Source organism: Lissotriton helveticus, chromosome 6, assembly GCF_964261635.1.
Source record: "Lissotriton helveticus chromosome 6, aLisHel1.1, whole genome shotgun sequence".
NCBI lineage: Eukaryota > Metazoa > Chordata > Amphibia > Caudata > Salamandridae > Lissotriton > Lissotriton helveticus.
Window position 1 is genome coordinate 1916229031 of NC_136067.1, and position 16889 is coordinate 1916245919.

General features: G+C 42.1%; 1 protein-coding gene and 1 pseudogene across 3 annotated transcripts in view; both read right to left on the bottom strand.

The window, feature by feature from the left end:
* The window catches only part of LOC144763874 (xanthine dehydrogenase/oxidase-like), a 385606-nt gene extending 383584 nt beyond the window's left edge, over positions 1-2022 (bottom strand). For all 3 annotated transcript variants that reach the window (XM_078649867.1, XM_078649866.1, XM_078649865.1), the window contains exon 1: positions 1784-2022. In XM_078649867.1, coding sequence (XP_078505993.1) covers positions 1784-1846 — 63 coding nt within the window. In that variant the 5' untranslated portion in view covers positions 1847-2022. The remainder of the gene's footprint in view (positions 1-1783) is intronic.
* A 5584-nt stretch (positions 2023-7606) lies between these two features.
* Positions 7607-8087, bottom strand: LOC144761952 (small ribosomal subunit protein eS12 pseudogene; annotated as a pseudogene).
* Positions 8088-16889: the final 8802 nt, after the last annotated feature.

Consider the following 16889-nt stretch of genomic DNA (forward strand, 5'->3'; position numbering starts at 1 on the left):
ACAGGCTTTAAAATACCTAATTTACCACAGATGTCTGCGAAATGTAGGCCCTGTACAATAACCAATCAATGTTTCATGATAGGTCTTGATTCACCAATGTGGGCCTCTTTTGTGGGTGCCCGTGCCTGTTTTTGGTCCCAATCCTGTTTCATTGTGCTCCCCAGCCCAACAGTTCTCTGAGATGAGAGGAAAGTGGCATGCAACGACCTGCAAATACAAAGCATAGCAAGGGGGGTCACTCAGCTGTCAGTCAGTGGCTCTGGGGACTGCTGCATCCCTACAGAGACCTGTGCTTGACTCCATGGTCACAGGGTTGAATCCAAGCAGTACAACTGAGCCTGCCTTCCGCTTAGTATTGGTTCAATGAGTACCATGGAGCTGTCAAACCATTCACATCTATTATATAGTGCTATAAAAGCCCCGGATGAAGATGCTCCCTAAAGCACATGGTATATGATACAGTTTGTGCTACAAGGAGTTTCATGATCGGTGCGTATCAGGGCAGTAGCAATGATGGGGTGAAACCGAGAGGCAATATTGCCCTGTACAAAAAATGAGTGCAAATGCTTCTCCTGCAAACCTAGGCTACACAGAAAAGCCAGTGACATCCCTGGCAAGCACAAGCATAGGACGAAAGGCTCAACAGGACGGGATAAATCAGCACCACACACGGAATTGTGCAATTCACAAAGGCAGGGTTTTAGAGGTCGGTGTCTTCTCCCTGCAGGTTTACTCCTGTGCCTGGGGCAGATTTAGGACTTTCACAAACAATGCCAAGAGCACACCGGAAAAAATACATCTGCAGTCTTCCAGGAATACTACAATGTACACAGTATACATTTATAGGTTTGACACTAAACCACCCCTGCCCCGCCTGTAACCCTAACTTTACAACAGTGGAAAATCCACCTGCTGTTTGGTTACTACTCCCAGAAGCGCACTTTATCATAGTAAAAGTTCCACAAACTATTTTGCCGTGAATCAGAATTTGTGTTTATTTCAGAGTTTATTAAAGCGCAGCAACGCACAGGAATTGTGATAAACGGCATAGTTGAGATGCCAGAGTCTGTTCATCACTGGCTGCTCCAAGTCTTCGTGAAGTTGCACCTGTTTGCTGGACCGCAGATAATGAATAGTTTTGCTTCTGGGGCTGGGTTCAAGACATTCCGCTGCCTGGGACCCAGCAATTTCCGTTCCCAAATTGCATGTTTTTGCGCATTCTAGTACCATGAAGAGGAACAAACATACTTATGACTCAGGCCAGGGTGGTGGTGCAGTTGTGCAACCCTCAGAGCAAATGGTGCCCTATCCACTGGCCCCACTTCAAACATTAGTACTGTAATATTTTTCTTATAGGACCTCCTTATGAAGAGCTGAGCTCCAGGTTCACATCCTACAGGTTCCCATCCTGGACTACAGGTGATTTTGAAGTCAGCCACCTTGAAAAATTCAAGTGTGTTACTTGCAGGTGCAGCATCAGTCATTTTCTGAAAAAGTGCCAATAAACTTATCAAGCAGCACTCCACAATATCCTAGCCAAAGATCACTTCTATAGGCAGCTTTCACCTTTATACACCCCAAAGTTTAAGTTTACTGAGTTCTTCCACAGGGCAGGAACGCTTCAGAGGGCTGAGAGGCACATAGAAACAAGCATTTAACTATAGTTAACCTCCTTAGAAAAGCACCAACACTCTGGCAGATAAACGCTAAATTTAACACAGAAATTGCACATTGTAATTAAAAAAAATTGTAGGTTGGCACTTCTTTGCCCGTCCAGTCCTACCTTTATCCCATTCACAAAGAAAATCAGTTCATCAGTGGGGGAATCCACAGATAGGGGCCTCATCTTCAGCAGTCGCAGGGCAGGGGAGGTGGAACCACTGACAATTCCTCAGGGCTGACAATTGGAAATAACTGAAATATCTGCACACAGAAGGTGCAGCCACGAGAAAGACGAGGCGAAACAGCAGTGTCTGCACATCTACCGCCTCTCAACACCGTATAGGTAAACAATTAATGAACGCCTGCTGGCAATGGGACTAGACTTTGTTCTCATTATTACGAAAGAAGGGGAGGGGCGGGCCTCACCCACGGGAAGGACCAATACTGTAGCACTGACGTAGGCAGTCTCTTCCACTTAACATTCATGCACCTACTTGGTGCATTTGTTATTGTTTTCGAATTCATTGGAAGCTTACTTCTTATGTGTTACAGTATATTTCATCTACTTTCAGCTGTTCCATTTTATGTTTCATTCTCCACTCGTTACTGCTTGTATATATCAAGTATTACCGACTATAAACGTGTTCATATTCTTAAATCTATTTTCAACTAGGGGTCAAATGTCTTGATACCTTAGCTGGACAATCAGCTTCAACATTACTCCACACCACATCAAATCCCCCTTTCTACCTTGCATAGTTTTTTCATTAAATGCTGCCACTTTTCCAGTGTCAATGTACATTCTGTTAAACCCCATTAAAAACAGTTTCTTCTTCCTTTTACTAAGTAAATAAGTAGGAACTTTATTGTATGATTACTTAAAACCATTACAAGTATGAAAACTGCGGAGGATAAGTACATGCTCAATATAAAAACCTATTCGAAATAAGTTCATTCAAAGCATAAATTATTAAGAAGATAAAACTTTTCAGTGCAGCAAACAGGTTATTTTTTTAAATCAGTTAATTCATAAGGTGGTGGTTAAAAAGAATAAAACATTTACAGGGCAGCAACACAGAGTATTTCAAAGCACAAACATTTTCAAATGCGGGAATGAAGTGTTCCAGTGCACAGCCCAGTAGCCTAAGGCTGATATGGTTGGAGCTGAGTCAATTGTGCACTCAACTGCTCCTTGCTGTAAAGTAGTGAGCACTAGGCCCACATACGTGTGGAATAATGCACGCACACACAGTAGTAGGGAACTGGGAACCGGCCCAGGGCACGTGCGCCTGGCCCCTTTTGTTAGCAGGTTCAACTGACCGGTGACGCCTGTGTTGGTTTGGTGTATAGTGTGGGCACAGCACAAGGCTTAACACTAGAACGTGTCCAACAGGACACTACATCCCTCCCAAACTTTATTGGAAAGGAAAGTCCAACCTATGGGAAAGAACAAACAAGACAACACAGCACCACTGAGTCTCTTCAGGCCATCTGCCGGGCAGTGCTGGATCTCAGGACCGCATGGCCTGGAGATTTAAGTCCATTTCGGCTCAGTCTTTCGAACTGGCCTGGTCTCACGGTGTTGGAGAGTATTTACACAGTTCAATGTAGGTGCATCCGGAGTGGTGATGGAATCCACATCAGAGATCTTCTTGCCGGTGCTCAAGATCTGGCTGATGCAAGCCTGCAAAAGACTGAGGATGAACTTGGTGGATGAGGGCCTTCCTTGAAGGAGAAGGGGCTTCCCGGTACCTGCTGGTAGGGCAGCTTCAGACATTCCTCTCTAGGCCCAGGATTGTTCTGAGGAGCTGGTGGTGAGATGCCATGCTTATCTTATGCACTGGCCTGTGATTGGTAAATGCTATTCCTAGGTCTGGCAAAAATCCCACCAAAACCCAACACTTTTTACCACTTCCTTTATTGCCTTAAGTCACAGCTTCCCAGAGTCTGTCCCTCATTCAAAATGCTACAATTCAGACTCCACTCTCAGCAGCTTTGAGTCCCCTCTGAGATCTGTCGCTGTGGAAATGAGGGAACAACATTTTTCTCCAATCTGAGTACTGGTTCTCGTCCCCTAATATGGGAAAAGACAAATGTCTGGGAGTCCTCTCTGGGTGAATTGTTTCTGTCACTTGGCTCAACCATTTGAGATATTCATATGAAAAGAGAGTCTTTTGTTCACATGTTTTGTCATACCCAGTTGCGGGCGGTGACCCTCAACACTGGAAGGGCGTCAAGGGGACCAAAAACCAAACCCAGTGGGTGCCAAAAAGATATAAACAATTTAAATGTACTTATCCACACTCTTCTTTGAGATACATTTCCTAGGCAACAAATGTCCTGAGCGTGCTCAGGTAACCAGTTCAATAGTACTTGGATTAGAACCTCAATGCACTGACTCAAAGTTATTAAAAAATAAATATATACATATATTTTTTAATAACTTGTGGTTGAGTCAGTGCATTGAGGTTCTAATATAAGTACTATTGAACTGGTTACCTGAGCACGCTCAGGACATTTGTTGCCTAGGAAATGTATCTCAAAGTTGTATTAGCCCTGTCCTAGGAACATTATCTGGATTCAGGGGGTTCTTGTTTTATTAGAAACGTATCCACACTCTTCTCTATGTTTTGCTCTCCTCCATGTTTTCTTCTTTCTTCTTGGATACTGTCAGCATGACAGCACCTCAGGGAGCCTCAGGAAACCCCTTCTGCAAATCCTGACAGTGCCCTCATGCTGTAGATGTGCAGCATCAGAGCAGTGCCAGGATTGGCTGGAGCCGGCTGTCTCAACACTACAGCAGTGACAGGAGGCATGTGCCTGCTCATCACCCAGTTGTCTGACAGCTGGGTGGAGAGGTTTGCACTTCCCATGTCAGGTTGGCCTTAGCAAGACAGCAGCAAAAGTCACATGTGCAGTGTAAACTACTCCCCTGCTGCCAGTCAGCAGCAATGTCTCACCCACAAACACTGCTCAGGCTGGGAGGAGTGAAAAATAAAAGGTAATCCATTTTGTTACCATTGTATTTTTCACTTTTGCAATCAGTCTTTGCTCTACAAGGGTCTTCCTGGCTTTTGGCGCAGCTGTATTGCTCTCTAGCATGTAAACACTTCAAACATCGTTGGAATTCTAATTATAGCCACTGGAGCAAAGACACCTGGTAGAAATGGTTTAAAGCTACCATTTGCCTAAGATGGATTATGAACATTAATATTAATTCACCAACGATTGGTATTATGTACGCTAAACGAAATGTGGCTAAGGCCTGGGGATCTCCTGTGTTACCGGCGCTTAGTGCCTGGAGTACAGATCTGGATTTAGCGATGGTTGCTGAAAAGGCAGTATATCTAAATCGGAAGTGTCCGCGAAAGTGGGCCAAAATTTGGGGAGCTTGGAATGAGTATCGAGGGCATATTTGTGAACCACCTCAGTTGGATAGTGATACTGAATCAGAGTGAAAAAGAGAAGAGACAGGATAATCATGGACCAGGGTGTTTATATTGCATAAATGTCATGACTGCATTGCTGTTCTATCCCTGAGATAATATGCTGTGTCCGCTAGGTTTCGCCTGACTGATCATGCTCTATTGATGTATACAATGTAATTCTTGTAAAAGCCCAATGTTTATTTTCTACAACAATAAAAAAAAATTAAAAAAAGATATATTAATTCACAATTAGGCCTTCTCAGGGGAAATTATAACTTTGCTTTCACAGTTACAGAAAACGTATGGCAAATTTTTACTTTAGAGACATACTTTCTTTAATATTTGGTATGTCCTACTACTATATATTATGCACCCAGCCATGCGGGCTTACAGGGCGCAGACACGGGTAACTTGTTAATGTATAAAAGTAGGTTTACTTCCAAACTGAACACTTTTTCCTGTCACGCGGTATGAGGTGTTTTAAAACTGCAGTCTGAGTGAACATACAGCTGTTTTCTAGAGCCATATCATTTTAGTCAGACATGTTGGCATTGGAAACTTGTCCTGCAGCCAACACGTCATTTAATTTCCATTTCCCTGGTACATTTTCTACATCAACTTACCATGGTATTACCATAAAGTTAAATAGGCCAATTGGGAGTAACTATTTTCACATTACATGTTTAGAGGGATAATGGCACACACTGTGGCACTGAATGGCAACCTAGTAGCACAAAGAATCCCAATGCTAGCATCCAACACAAACAAGAGGGATGCTACTGCAAAATGATGTAATTCCTAAAGGCAATTCCCTCATGACACAGATTCTCCTTAGATAATGTGCCTTACATTTCTTCTCTAACAGCCAGATTCATGAAAGCAAAATCGGCTTGCAAAGGGCCAGATTCTGAGAATCTGGCCCTTTGCGAGCGTTATTTTTGCATTTGGGATTCATCATCCCAAATGCAAAAATCGCAATTCTAGAAATCGCTAAATTGCGAAGAATTGCATTTAAGGAATCTCAATTTGAGATTCCTTAAATGCGCAACACAAGTGTACATTGCCATTTCAGGGGTGCTACAGGGTTTCCTTTGGACACCCTAGCACCCTTGAAATCGCTTCCTTATTTGCAATTCGCTAATTGCGAATCGTAAATAAGGAATGACTCCCCATTCATTCCTATGGGCCTTTAGGCCCATTGGAATGAATGGGAAAGCCATTCCTTATTTGCGATTCGCAATTAGCGAATCTCAAATAAGGAAGCAGTAGAAATCGGAAAAAATATTGCGATTTCTACATGAATCCCGTTTTGCGAGTCTTTAATAGCGATTCCTTAAAAATCGCTATCAAGGACTCGCAAAACATGACCATGATGAATCTGGGGGTAAGTTAGCAGCTTTTCCAGACACACAATCAGGAGTGCCCTTCAAACGTTGGCCCTGATTTAGATCTTGGTGGATAGGATATCCCTTCCCATTATATCCTAAGTGATTTATATTTCGGCAGATGTGATATCCATCACCTTTGTGAAGGAGCAACCTGTACGATGAGATCTAAATCAGGCCCTTTGTTATTTGACCGGAGATACAGCAGAATGGCCATCATTTTTACAATTATGAAAATCTGTTTGCTATTAATTTCAAAGAATATTCAGTAGCTGGACAGTAGTGGACAGTAGCCCAAGCAATAGACAACAAACTGTTGAACTTCAGAGAAAGAAAAAGTTAAAAGTTGGTCTATCTAGTGAATTCAATAAACTAATCACATGAAAAGAATGGCCAGAAGCGAAGCACTACGTGCACTATTACAGGGGCTTCACGAAGAGCCGAAACATACTTTGCTGCAAATCTCAAACTGACTAACCAAGGTGTTGGCTTTCACAGACATACCTCTCCAACTTAACCACAGGGTGAGAAAACACAGAGCAGAGACATGATGTCTGTGCTTCTGTACCTCTGTTTGACAAAGCATGTACAGAGAATCAGAAGAGTAACAACACAAGAACGGGCCCAGTACTAGAAAACAAGTAGGCAGTAGGAGTGATCCACCTTTTTAGCAAGAAAAAAATAACTGATTTCTGTTAGTCTGATTTTTACACTAGTGGCACTGTCAACAGAATGACATCAGCCGCCTCTACATTCATCGCTGTTGTATGATCAACAATACAACGCTCAGGAACCTCTTTTCTCAAGACAGGTGAAAATAAGTATCCAAGTAGAAACAAATGAGGCCCTTCACTACCTTTTGTCAGCATTTAGTTTGAATCAGTTGTCTTCCATGTGATTCCACAAATAAAAGTCCTGACAATTAGTCAGTGAAAACAAAGGGCCTCATTTAGATCTGAGAGCACTTGTCACTCCGTCACAATGGTGATAGATATCCCATCCACTGAAATTTAAAAATCATATAGGATATAATGGGGTTTATATTTTGGCGACGGTATATCCAACACTGTTGTGACAAAGTAACCCGTCTGCCGAGATTTAAATCAGGCCCTAAGACTCTCTTATTCTTAATTTTCTTTTTTTTTTTCAATTTGTTTTGCTTTATTTTTTCAAGACTGTTTACTTCTTTTTAAAGTATTCTTCGATGACATCTTTGGCCTGAGATTCTTTGCCGTAGTCCTTGACAACCACACAGCTGCAGCCAACTACTTTTCGGGGTTTGCCTTCTCGGTCAATTTTGCAAAGGCCAACCTACTCCCCCAGCTTTTTGCTGTCATCAACTTTTATCAAATTGATCTGATGACACAGTGCTTCAACCAACTTGACATACATTGGCTCGTCGCAGTTGGAAGCAAGTACGCAAAGGTGAGCCTGACGTTTGTCCAATGCCTTGGCAGCTTCACGAATGCCACGGGCTAGTCCATCATGGATGAGTGCGGTCTTCAGCACTTCCTGCAGAGCAGTGTTGACATCAATTACACCTCCAGCAGCAATGCCTTCCTCGGCCATCGTTGGACAGTTGTCGGACGGGTTTCACCGGTCGAATCTCATAGGCGTTAATTTTATTTCTGCATCCATGAAGTGAAAGTGACAGACATGAACACAGATGAGGGACACAAGCGGTCTCAGAAATATATTAATAATGAGATCCAAGGAGCATAGATTCCCCGTGAGAGACTCCGAACCAACTGTTATTTGAAAAAGAATGAAAAGGGGTCAGATCTACACTGCACTGTGATCAAGAATATCAAACTAAATCTAGGTTAGTTACACTCCTGCCATCCTGGCTTCTTTCATCCTAACCCATTTGAGAGAATGGTGGGCCATTTCAAAGTTAGCATAAAGAGATAACTTTACGAGTCATGCGATAATAAAATACATTTTTAAAAAACAGCAGAATGTTCTGATTACCATTACTACAATTTTTGTTAGATCACAGACACAGATTGTGCAATGAACTCTGCTCTGCATTAAACCGGAGAAAGAGGCTAATCTGATTACTTTTTTAGTTACTTTGTTACCACAATAAATTCAATTCAAATCAAATTAAATATATCTTTATTCGGACACTTTCAACCATAAAAGAGAACAGATAAAAGATATTACCTAGATAAACTACCCATATTAAATGTCCATAACTTACATTTAAAAACATGCTTCATGCCTCTTAGTAAAGGCCTAAATATAATGTATATTCAGTACTACAATTTTTATGTTTAGAAAACATTTATAAATAAAAATATTCACAGCCATCAACACTTATTAGTTTTAAGACGTTCAGTAAAAGATACAAATTATTTCATCATCTGGCCTATATAAATTTAGAATAGAATAGAATAGAAATATAGTGTGCTTTAACAAAATTGTAATCACATATTTTACACACTTTGTTCCATAGGCCATCCAACTTTGAATTGTTAAGATGACCATTGGAAATACACATGTAAAGGCACATTATATCAACAGAATTAGGTTAAAAAAAGTACTTATTACAGTTAAAATATTTAAAGCCATCTATGAGGTTCCATTAGAGGCAGATCTTTTCCAGATCTCCATAGCAGCCTGAATAAATGACACAATTGATGCTGTGACAAATGGTGAAGGGAATGTCTGTAAAAAGATCAGAGCTGGGCAGCACTGTCTCAAGCTGGCCACCCAGAGAATTGTTAATAAGCATCTCTTCCTCTGGCCTATATAATATTTGCAGACTAAGATCAAATAAAATGCAGTGTGTTTTGACCTGTGATTTTATCACAACAACATGGAATACCCACTTTGTACCTCATGACCACTTGATTGGTCCATTACCAGGTGGTGAACCAGGTTTAGCCTGAAATGAGTCAGGTAAAGCCTTGCTTGAGTACTCATCATGTACTTAAGATAAGGTACAATGACTCAAGGGGCAGAAATAATGGTGTGTGTCAAAACTTTTGACTTAATAGACTTTGACACCCACAAACCCTATTCGCATTATCCTCATATATATTTTTTGAGATAATTCTAGAGGATTGATTTAATAGATCTGCATTAGTAAAAATGTCTCCAATCCCCAGATTATTAAAATAACTTGTTAAGACATTTAGCCGCTGGATTGCAAGGCCTTTGTCTATTGACAGACAGTCCTTCACTATTATTCAATTTAAACCCACTTGTGGTTTGACCCATATTGCCAGCCATAGTAGCCAAGGTTTAAGCTTTAAAACAGCCTCTATATATGATATCCCCAGTTCCTCGTGATGTATAAAAACAAAGTAAGGCTTTAGGGTGACCAGTAACCTCCTTGAAGGTGATTTCTGGTCTTCTGAATTACGTGGAAGTCAGAGGCACCCCATGCCCCTGCCCCATAAGTCACCACTGAGATACATTTAGATTTATACAACTTTAGCATCTTGGAGGAAGTTTTTGGCCCACGTTAGTAGCAAATTGAAAAAACGTTTCAATTGCTCTGCTGAACATTTGGTTTCTGGCGTTAATTGCATTGTCACGTGCTAAAATGATATTCAACATGGCCTCTAGATGATTAAAAAAGCTGCTCAACCTAGTGCCACTAATATGGTAATTGTAATTGTAAAAGCTTCTTATATAGCGCAAACTGCCACCCTATGGGTATCCTGACGCTTAGATTAAAAAATAACCGACATGCGAGCGGGCCAAAGTATCAGGAAAATGGAGATCAGTCCTTGGGAAAGAGACAAATTTTCAGACTCTTTCTGAACTCGATCAGAGAGTCAGTTTGTCTGACACTCTGTGGTAGTTTGTTCCATAGATGTGCAGCAGCCACACTGAGGGCCCTCCCCCCATCCTAGAACGCTTGAATCTAGGAATCATCATCAAATTTGCACTAGAGGAGCGGAGCTGCCTCTTGGGGAGGTACCAGGTAAATTTTTCCTGCAGTGGAATTAGGCCCGAACATGTACGGCTCTGTGCACCATACAGAGCGATTTTAAAGTGGACCCTTTCCTTGATAGGCAGCCAATGTAGATCTCTCAAGGCCATGGTAGTGGAGGACCTGCGTTGCCTATTTAGCACCGGCTTTGCTGCTGCAGACTGGACTCTCTGCAACCCCTGAAAGATGTATTGAGGTGCTCCCAAGTACAGGGAGTTGCAGTAGTCCAGCCTGCTTAGCACTGTGCTTCTCACTACAAGGGAGCGCGAGTCCTTTGGTAACAGTGGGAGTATCTGGCGAAGCATGCGCATCAGGGAGAAGCACACGCTGGCATTTTTTATTGCCTGCGACTTCATTTGGAGATTATCGTCCATCGGAACCCCCAGATTACGCACCGTATTGACAGGGGCCAGAGGTTCTTCTTCAGGGGTGAGCCTAAACTCCAGTGGCATATGCTTAGACATCTTAACCGAAGAGCAATACACCACCTCAGTTTTCCCACCATTAAATGGCAGAGAGTTTCTCCCCAGCCAGCCAGCAGTCTGACGCATACACTCCTGGAACGTGTCCATGGATACTGCGTGTTTCCCTTCCAGGGAAACGCCAGTTGAGTATCGTCAGCGTAGTTGACTAGGTCAACTCCAAACGATTTAATGATGAGGAACAAGGGCTGCAGATAGATATTAAAAAAATTGGGCTAATCGCAGAGCCCTGCGGTACCCCATAAATTACCGGGGATTTGCTGGAGGTGAACGGTGCCATGGTCACCATCTGCTGTCTCCCCGATAGATAGGACTGTAGCCACTGCAGAGCCAGTCCCTTTACCCCTAACTTCCTCAATCTCTCCACCAGTATTGAATGGTTCACTGCCTCGAATGCGGCCGACATGTCGAGAAGCACTAAAACAGTAGCATTCCCGTTGCCGGCTAGCATGCGTAGATTGTCCAGCATAGTTGCCAACGCTGTCCCGGTCCCGTGGCATGGGCGGAACCCGAATTGGTCCCTGTCCAGCAGTTGATTATCCTCTAAAAAGCAAGAGTCTTGCTTACTGCCCTTTCCAAGATTTTAATTGGATATGGCAGGAGGGAGATAGGTCTAAAACGTGCTGGAGTTGTCAGGTCCAGTGAGGGCTTCTCAATCAGAGGTGTCATCACAGCTTGCTTCCACCAATCCGGGACCATGCCTTCTTCCAAAGATTGGTTACAAATCTGTTGCAACCAAGGGAAGGTGTCTTGACCGTAGGTCTTCCAAATTTTGTGTGGAAAAGGATCAAGAGGAGAGCCCGAGGACACACTGTGAGCCAGGTTGTTAAAAGAAGTATCGGTGAGGATTTGAAAACTATCCAAAGAGGTTGTCAACCGCAAATCCTCCACCCTCTGCATGAGATTATCCTGATCGCCAAAAATGTAGGGATGGAGATCACCGACAATTTTGCCAATTTTGTCATTAAAATAAGAGGAGATCTCATCACAAAGTTTCTGTGATGCCACCACTTTGTTGCTCATACAGGTCGAAGTAGAGAGGTCCTTAACGATCTTAAAAAGAGCCTTAGTACTATTGGGCACTTGTATAATGGAGTTAGCATAAAAGTCTGCTTTGGACTTGAGGATAAGCTCCTTATACTTAACCTGCGCTAATCTCAGTTCTTTCTTATCTGACTCTAGATACTTCTTCCTCCATTTCCTCTCTGCTTTCTTACAAATCAAACGTAGTTGTTTCATTTCTTCGGTATACCAGGGGGCTGTGTTTTTACTCCTATTTTTAAGCTTTTTTACTGGGATTAGCTGGTCCAAGATGTCAGTTATGTGATTATAATATGTTTTGTTATTATCCTCTACTGTGGCAGTGGGGTCAAAATTATTTTTGTTTGAGAGAGTCGGGTGGGTCCTATTTTTTCCTAATTTTGCCCACTCCCTTCCTCTCCAGTAAGTCACTGGACGATTAGTATTGTCCATTGAGCAGGGCAATGTGATATTAAAATGGATTAAATAATCATCAGTCCAGATTTGTGGTGTGATGTTTGACACTTGTGTTTCAGATTGATTGGCGAACAGAAGGTCAAGGACATGCCCCTCTGATGAGTAGGGTCTTTTACCAGTTGTTGTAGATTGAGATTAGCACATGTGTGCCTCAAATCTCTCAAATGACTGCCTAGACTCCCATCATCCCTCAGATTCAAATCACCCAGTATAATCATTCTGGAGTGTGCTAGTGCCTGATTAGTAATGGTATCTAAGAGAGTTTGATATTGAGTATCAAGTCCTGGAGGTCTATAACAAATCATTCCTGTAAGTAGGCTGCCGCTAGGTTCCTGCAACGAAAAGCCCAGGATTTCTATTCCTGCAATATCATCTATCTTGAGAGGCAATAAGTTCAATTCCTCTTTAAAGATCACTCCCACCCCACCTCCTCTGCCCGTTGCCCTCGGCTTGTGAAGGATTTTATAGCCTACAAGGCAGGCGAGTCCTATTTCTACCACGGAGTCAACGCCAGTCCATGTCTCTGTTAAGAATAGTACATCCAGATTCAGATCTTCTATCAAGACTGATACCTCCCAATGGTGTTTGACCAACGATCTGCTGTTTATCAGTCCACAGTTTAGGTTTTTTTTCACATGACTCACCGTATGTGGCGGGTAGTTGTGTCCCTTGTATACCCTTGTTTTACATATTTTTGGGCCACACCTCATCACGTTCGATTGGTACAGGTTTATTGATAGCCCTAGATAGCCCATTATCAAATTAATAGAATCAATAACTTTTGCCGCCAGTTTGGGGTTCTGGATAACAGTACCACGTCACCTGCATAAAGCAAGTCAGGGATAAATCTTCTATCAATTTAGGAGCAGTCTCCTCCTTTTTTTAATTTTTAAACAACTTACTCACCCTCCCATCACCCTCCCTTTGGTCCAGTCCCCATTATAGTATGTATACAACACATTTATTTAGCAAATTACATTTTTACCCATTTTATCATCACTCTTTTCTAAATATTTTGGGGAATCTAATAAAAGATACCAAACACAAACTTTTTCAATTGATCCTCTACCTTTCCTCATATCACTATATAATACTGCCCTCTCATAACCTACCCAACGAACCAACTCCACTTTGTATTTTACTACTCTATGGGCCCTGCACACCTACCAATTCATAGTTATTTCATATCTTGCAAGCACCAAAGTTAAATCAATAAATCCTGTAGTATTTTTACACTTTATAGGTCTTGGAAATACCCCCAGCCCACAGATCATAGGAGGACACTCAATTGATCTCTTTGTGGTATATGTATGAAGCCCATATCCCATTCTCAGAATCAGTCCTTTGCGAACAAAATTTGTGATTTCCTATTTTGTGAAAGCATTTAAGGAATCGTAAATTGCATGTATGTGCGCCACATGTGCACACATGCTCATTTCAGGGGTGCATCAGGGTGTCCTTATAACACCATTGCACCCTTGAAATTGCATTCGCAATTTGTGAGTACCTAATGGATAATCGCATATTGCGAATGTCTTCCCATTTGTCGCTATGGGCCTCTATTCGACTCGCAATTAAGGAATACTAAGGAATCGCAAAATATTTGCGAATTTTTAATTACATCTCGTTTTGCGATTCTCAAATAGCGGTTCTCAGGAAATCGCTTTTGAGAATCGCAAATAGAGTATTTGATACATATGCCCCTTTGTTCCTTCATTTATACAGAATATTACTTCCCTCCATTATACCATGTGCAACATTTCTACACCGTGTTTACTACATCTCTAGCCTGCCACATATGTCTGATAAATGCAAGCTATTTGATCCTGGAGTTAGATACGCTCTGTGCAAGTAGAAAATAATTATCATTTTAAATCTCACTTTTCTAGATACAATGTATGAATTTCCGAGAATTTTAGACCATTCCAACTCTGGTATTGGATTTGAAAAATCCCCCTCCAATTTTATTCTTAGATCAACAAGAGGCGTTATCATATCACTTCTTATTACCTGATAAAGGCACGTCACTGCCTCATACGACCTGTTGTGGTACACAATATTTGACAAGCACTATGTACTTGCGGCTTTACTAAACCCATACCCGAATGGTTGCACAATCTAGCGATCACCACTCGATGCAGCAAAAATTGCCCTTTCAGGATCTTAAAAGTGGCAGAAAATTCCTCAAATGATAATATCACCCGTCACTATACAAATCTCCTAACAGATGCATCCCATGGCTTGCCCACTCCACTAAGAGCCATAATCTTCCCCTCTGAATGTTTTTTCCAAACTTCTCAACAGAATGCCTAGGTCTAGGGCCTCTGAGTATGAGTTCTTTGAAGTGCATAATGTCAACAGTGCGGCACAACCTTTCACATAGTGGGCATTCCCGCACTGGTCATATGACAGGGGCAATGAGTATTCTATACAACACATTCAAACCTGGTTTTCTCTTCAAACTCACCTCCCCTGGCAATCTTTGTGAATGGAATTGATGGAGCATGCTGGCGTTCTGAAAATTGTAGAGGTGCATCATAATCATGGATAGTCCGCACCCGCATATATTACTTTGTTGTGATAACCTTTGAGCAGTAGAAGATAATCAGTAATAACACGTGAAAGTGCAAATGTTAGGAAAAGTGTCATGAGAGACAATGTATTCTTCGTGTTATAACATTGTAATTCACAGTATTCAATCTCATCTGTTTAACAAATTTTCTTACACATAATGTGATGTCTATGCTTTAAACTGGCACCTCACTGAAGTTGTGCATAAACGTGATAATTGCATTTAACATCTAGACTTTTGTAAGTGGCTACAGTTAACACCAATTCGATGTGCTCTGCACTGAAGTGATGTGGAAAGGCCTAAATGAAATGTTCTCTTACGTGTGTATTTGAAAGGCCTATGTATTTCATTCTAATGTTAGCCGAGTTTTGTAGGCCTGAAATGTATTTTCCCATGAATGCTCTTTGTGCAGTTGGTAAAATTCATGTACATGCTGGATTTGTTCTGTTCTCACGTTTCTGTTACAGGTGGAGAAAGTCGTCTTTGTTAGTTAGAATAACGTCTTTTGTTTAGGAGAGTTAGGCTCAGGAGGATGTGATGCATTATGCTGAGGAGAGCTGATAATCGGGAGCCAGTGTTCTTTCTCATTGAGGGAGGCTTGGAAATCTAGGTTATCGAGCCAGGAGCTGGGACCATCAACGCCACGTGGAAAATCACCTATGGGAAGCATCCAGTGAGATGAGGTGATCCTTTGGGCGTGCTTTGCATTTTCATTAGGGATAGAGTCCCGGGGTGGAGCAAGAAGGGGTGAAGAGATTGAAGTAGATGGAAGGAGCATCTTAGAACGAGCTCCGTCGCTTTGGCTACTTGGCCCATACAACGTGAGTGTACTTCTTAGGAAGTCTTCACGCACTGACACCTTTTTTCCTGATCTTGCCTGGGAAATGGTAAGTAGAGATGTCACGTTAGTGGTAATGTAGGAACAGACTAATGCTCTTTATTCATTCCCGCCAGATGAAGACTGAAACGGACGTGGGGACAATCATTGCCTGTTTTCTGCTTCTGTAGACGGTCATTCTGTTTATGATCCATTGCATAAAGTTAGCCCATAGGTTTGGATTTGTATTAGTTCCCATGTATTTCTACAACCTCGTAATGAGGTGCTTGTACATTCAGTTGTTTTTGGCTTGGTAATAAACACACTAAATTAGAATACGGAGTCTGTGGTTCTTCAGAGTTACAGTTTTTGTAAATTGCTATCCTGTGTAAGGATTTGTTTCCCCCCTCTGCACTTCTCAGCAGGCAATAAAGGTCCATTGGCTGTGAGTTCCACAGTAAATTGGTAGAGGAACTCAGACCGTTCTCAAATCCATTGTGTAAATCATTGCAACTGTGCTGCTTGGTAATAGCTTTGCATATTTGGATTAAGGGCGGGCAGAGAACTCCGCTCCGCCAGCAGAGTGTGCGGAGATTTTCCTACTCTGTGCTCCGCTAAGAACGCGGAGTATAGTGCAATACTCCGATTCCACAGCGGAGGTTTGAGTTTAGCCAGCCCCCCTGCTAAATAGGTTCCTCGCCTCCACCCCCCCCATTTAAAATATATTTACAAACTAATTTAAAATGAAATAAACACACTTACCTGTCCTGCGGCATCCCCCGGTTGCCCTACTCCTCCTTGCTGTCTCTCTCCTACATCAGACGTACATACTGCAAAAACTGCGCATGCCAAAGAAGTCATTACCTTGTGCTGAGGAGGAGAGTAACCATATTACTTTGCTCGTTACTTTAGTATTACAAACAGGAATTGCTTTGAACACTTTATTTTGCTTTAGATTAGCCCATAGACAAACACTCCATTGATGTGCGTGCGTGTGTGTGTGTGTGTGTGATGTGCATGTGTGTGCGCGTGTGTGTGTGTGAGTGTGTGAGTGTTTATGTGTGTGTGTGTGTGATTTGGTAGTCTTGTACACTCTTATG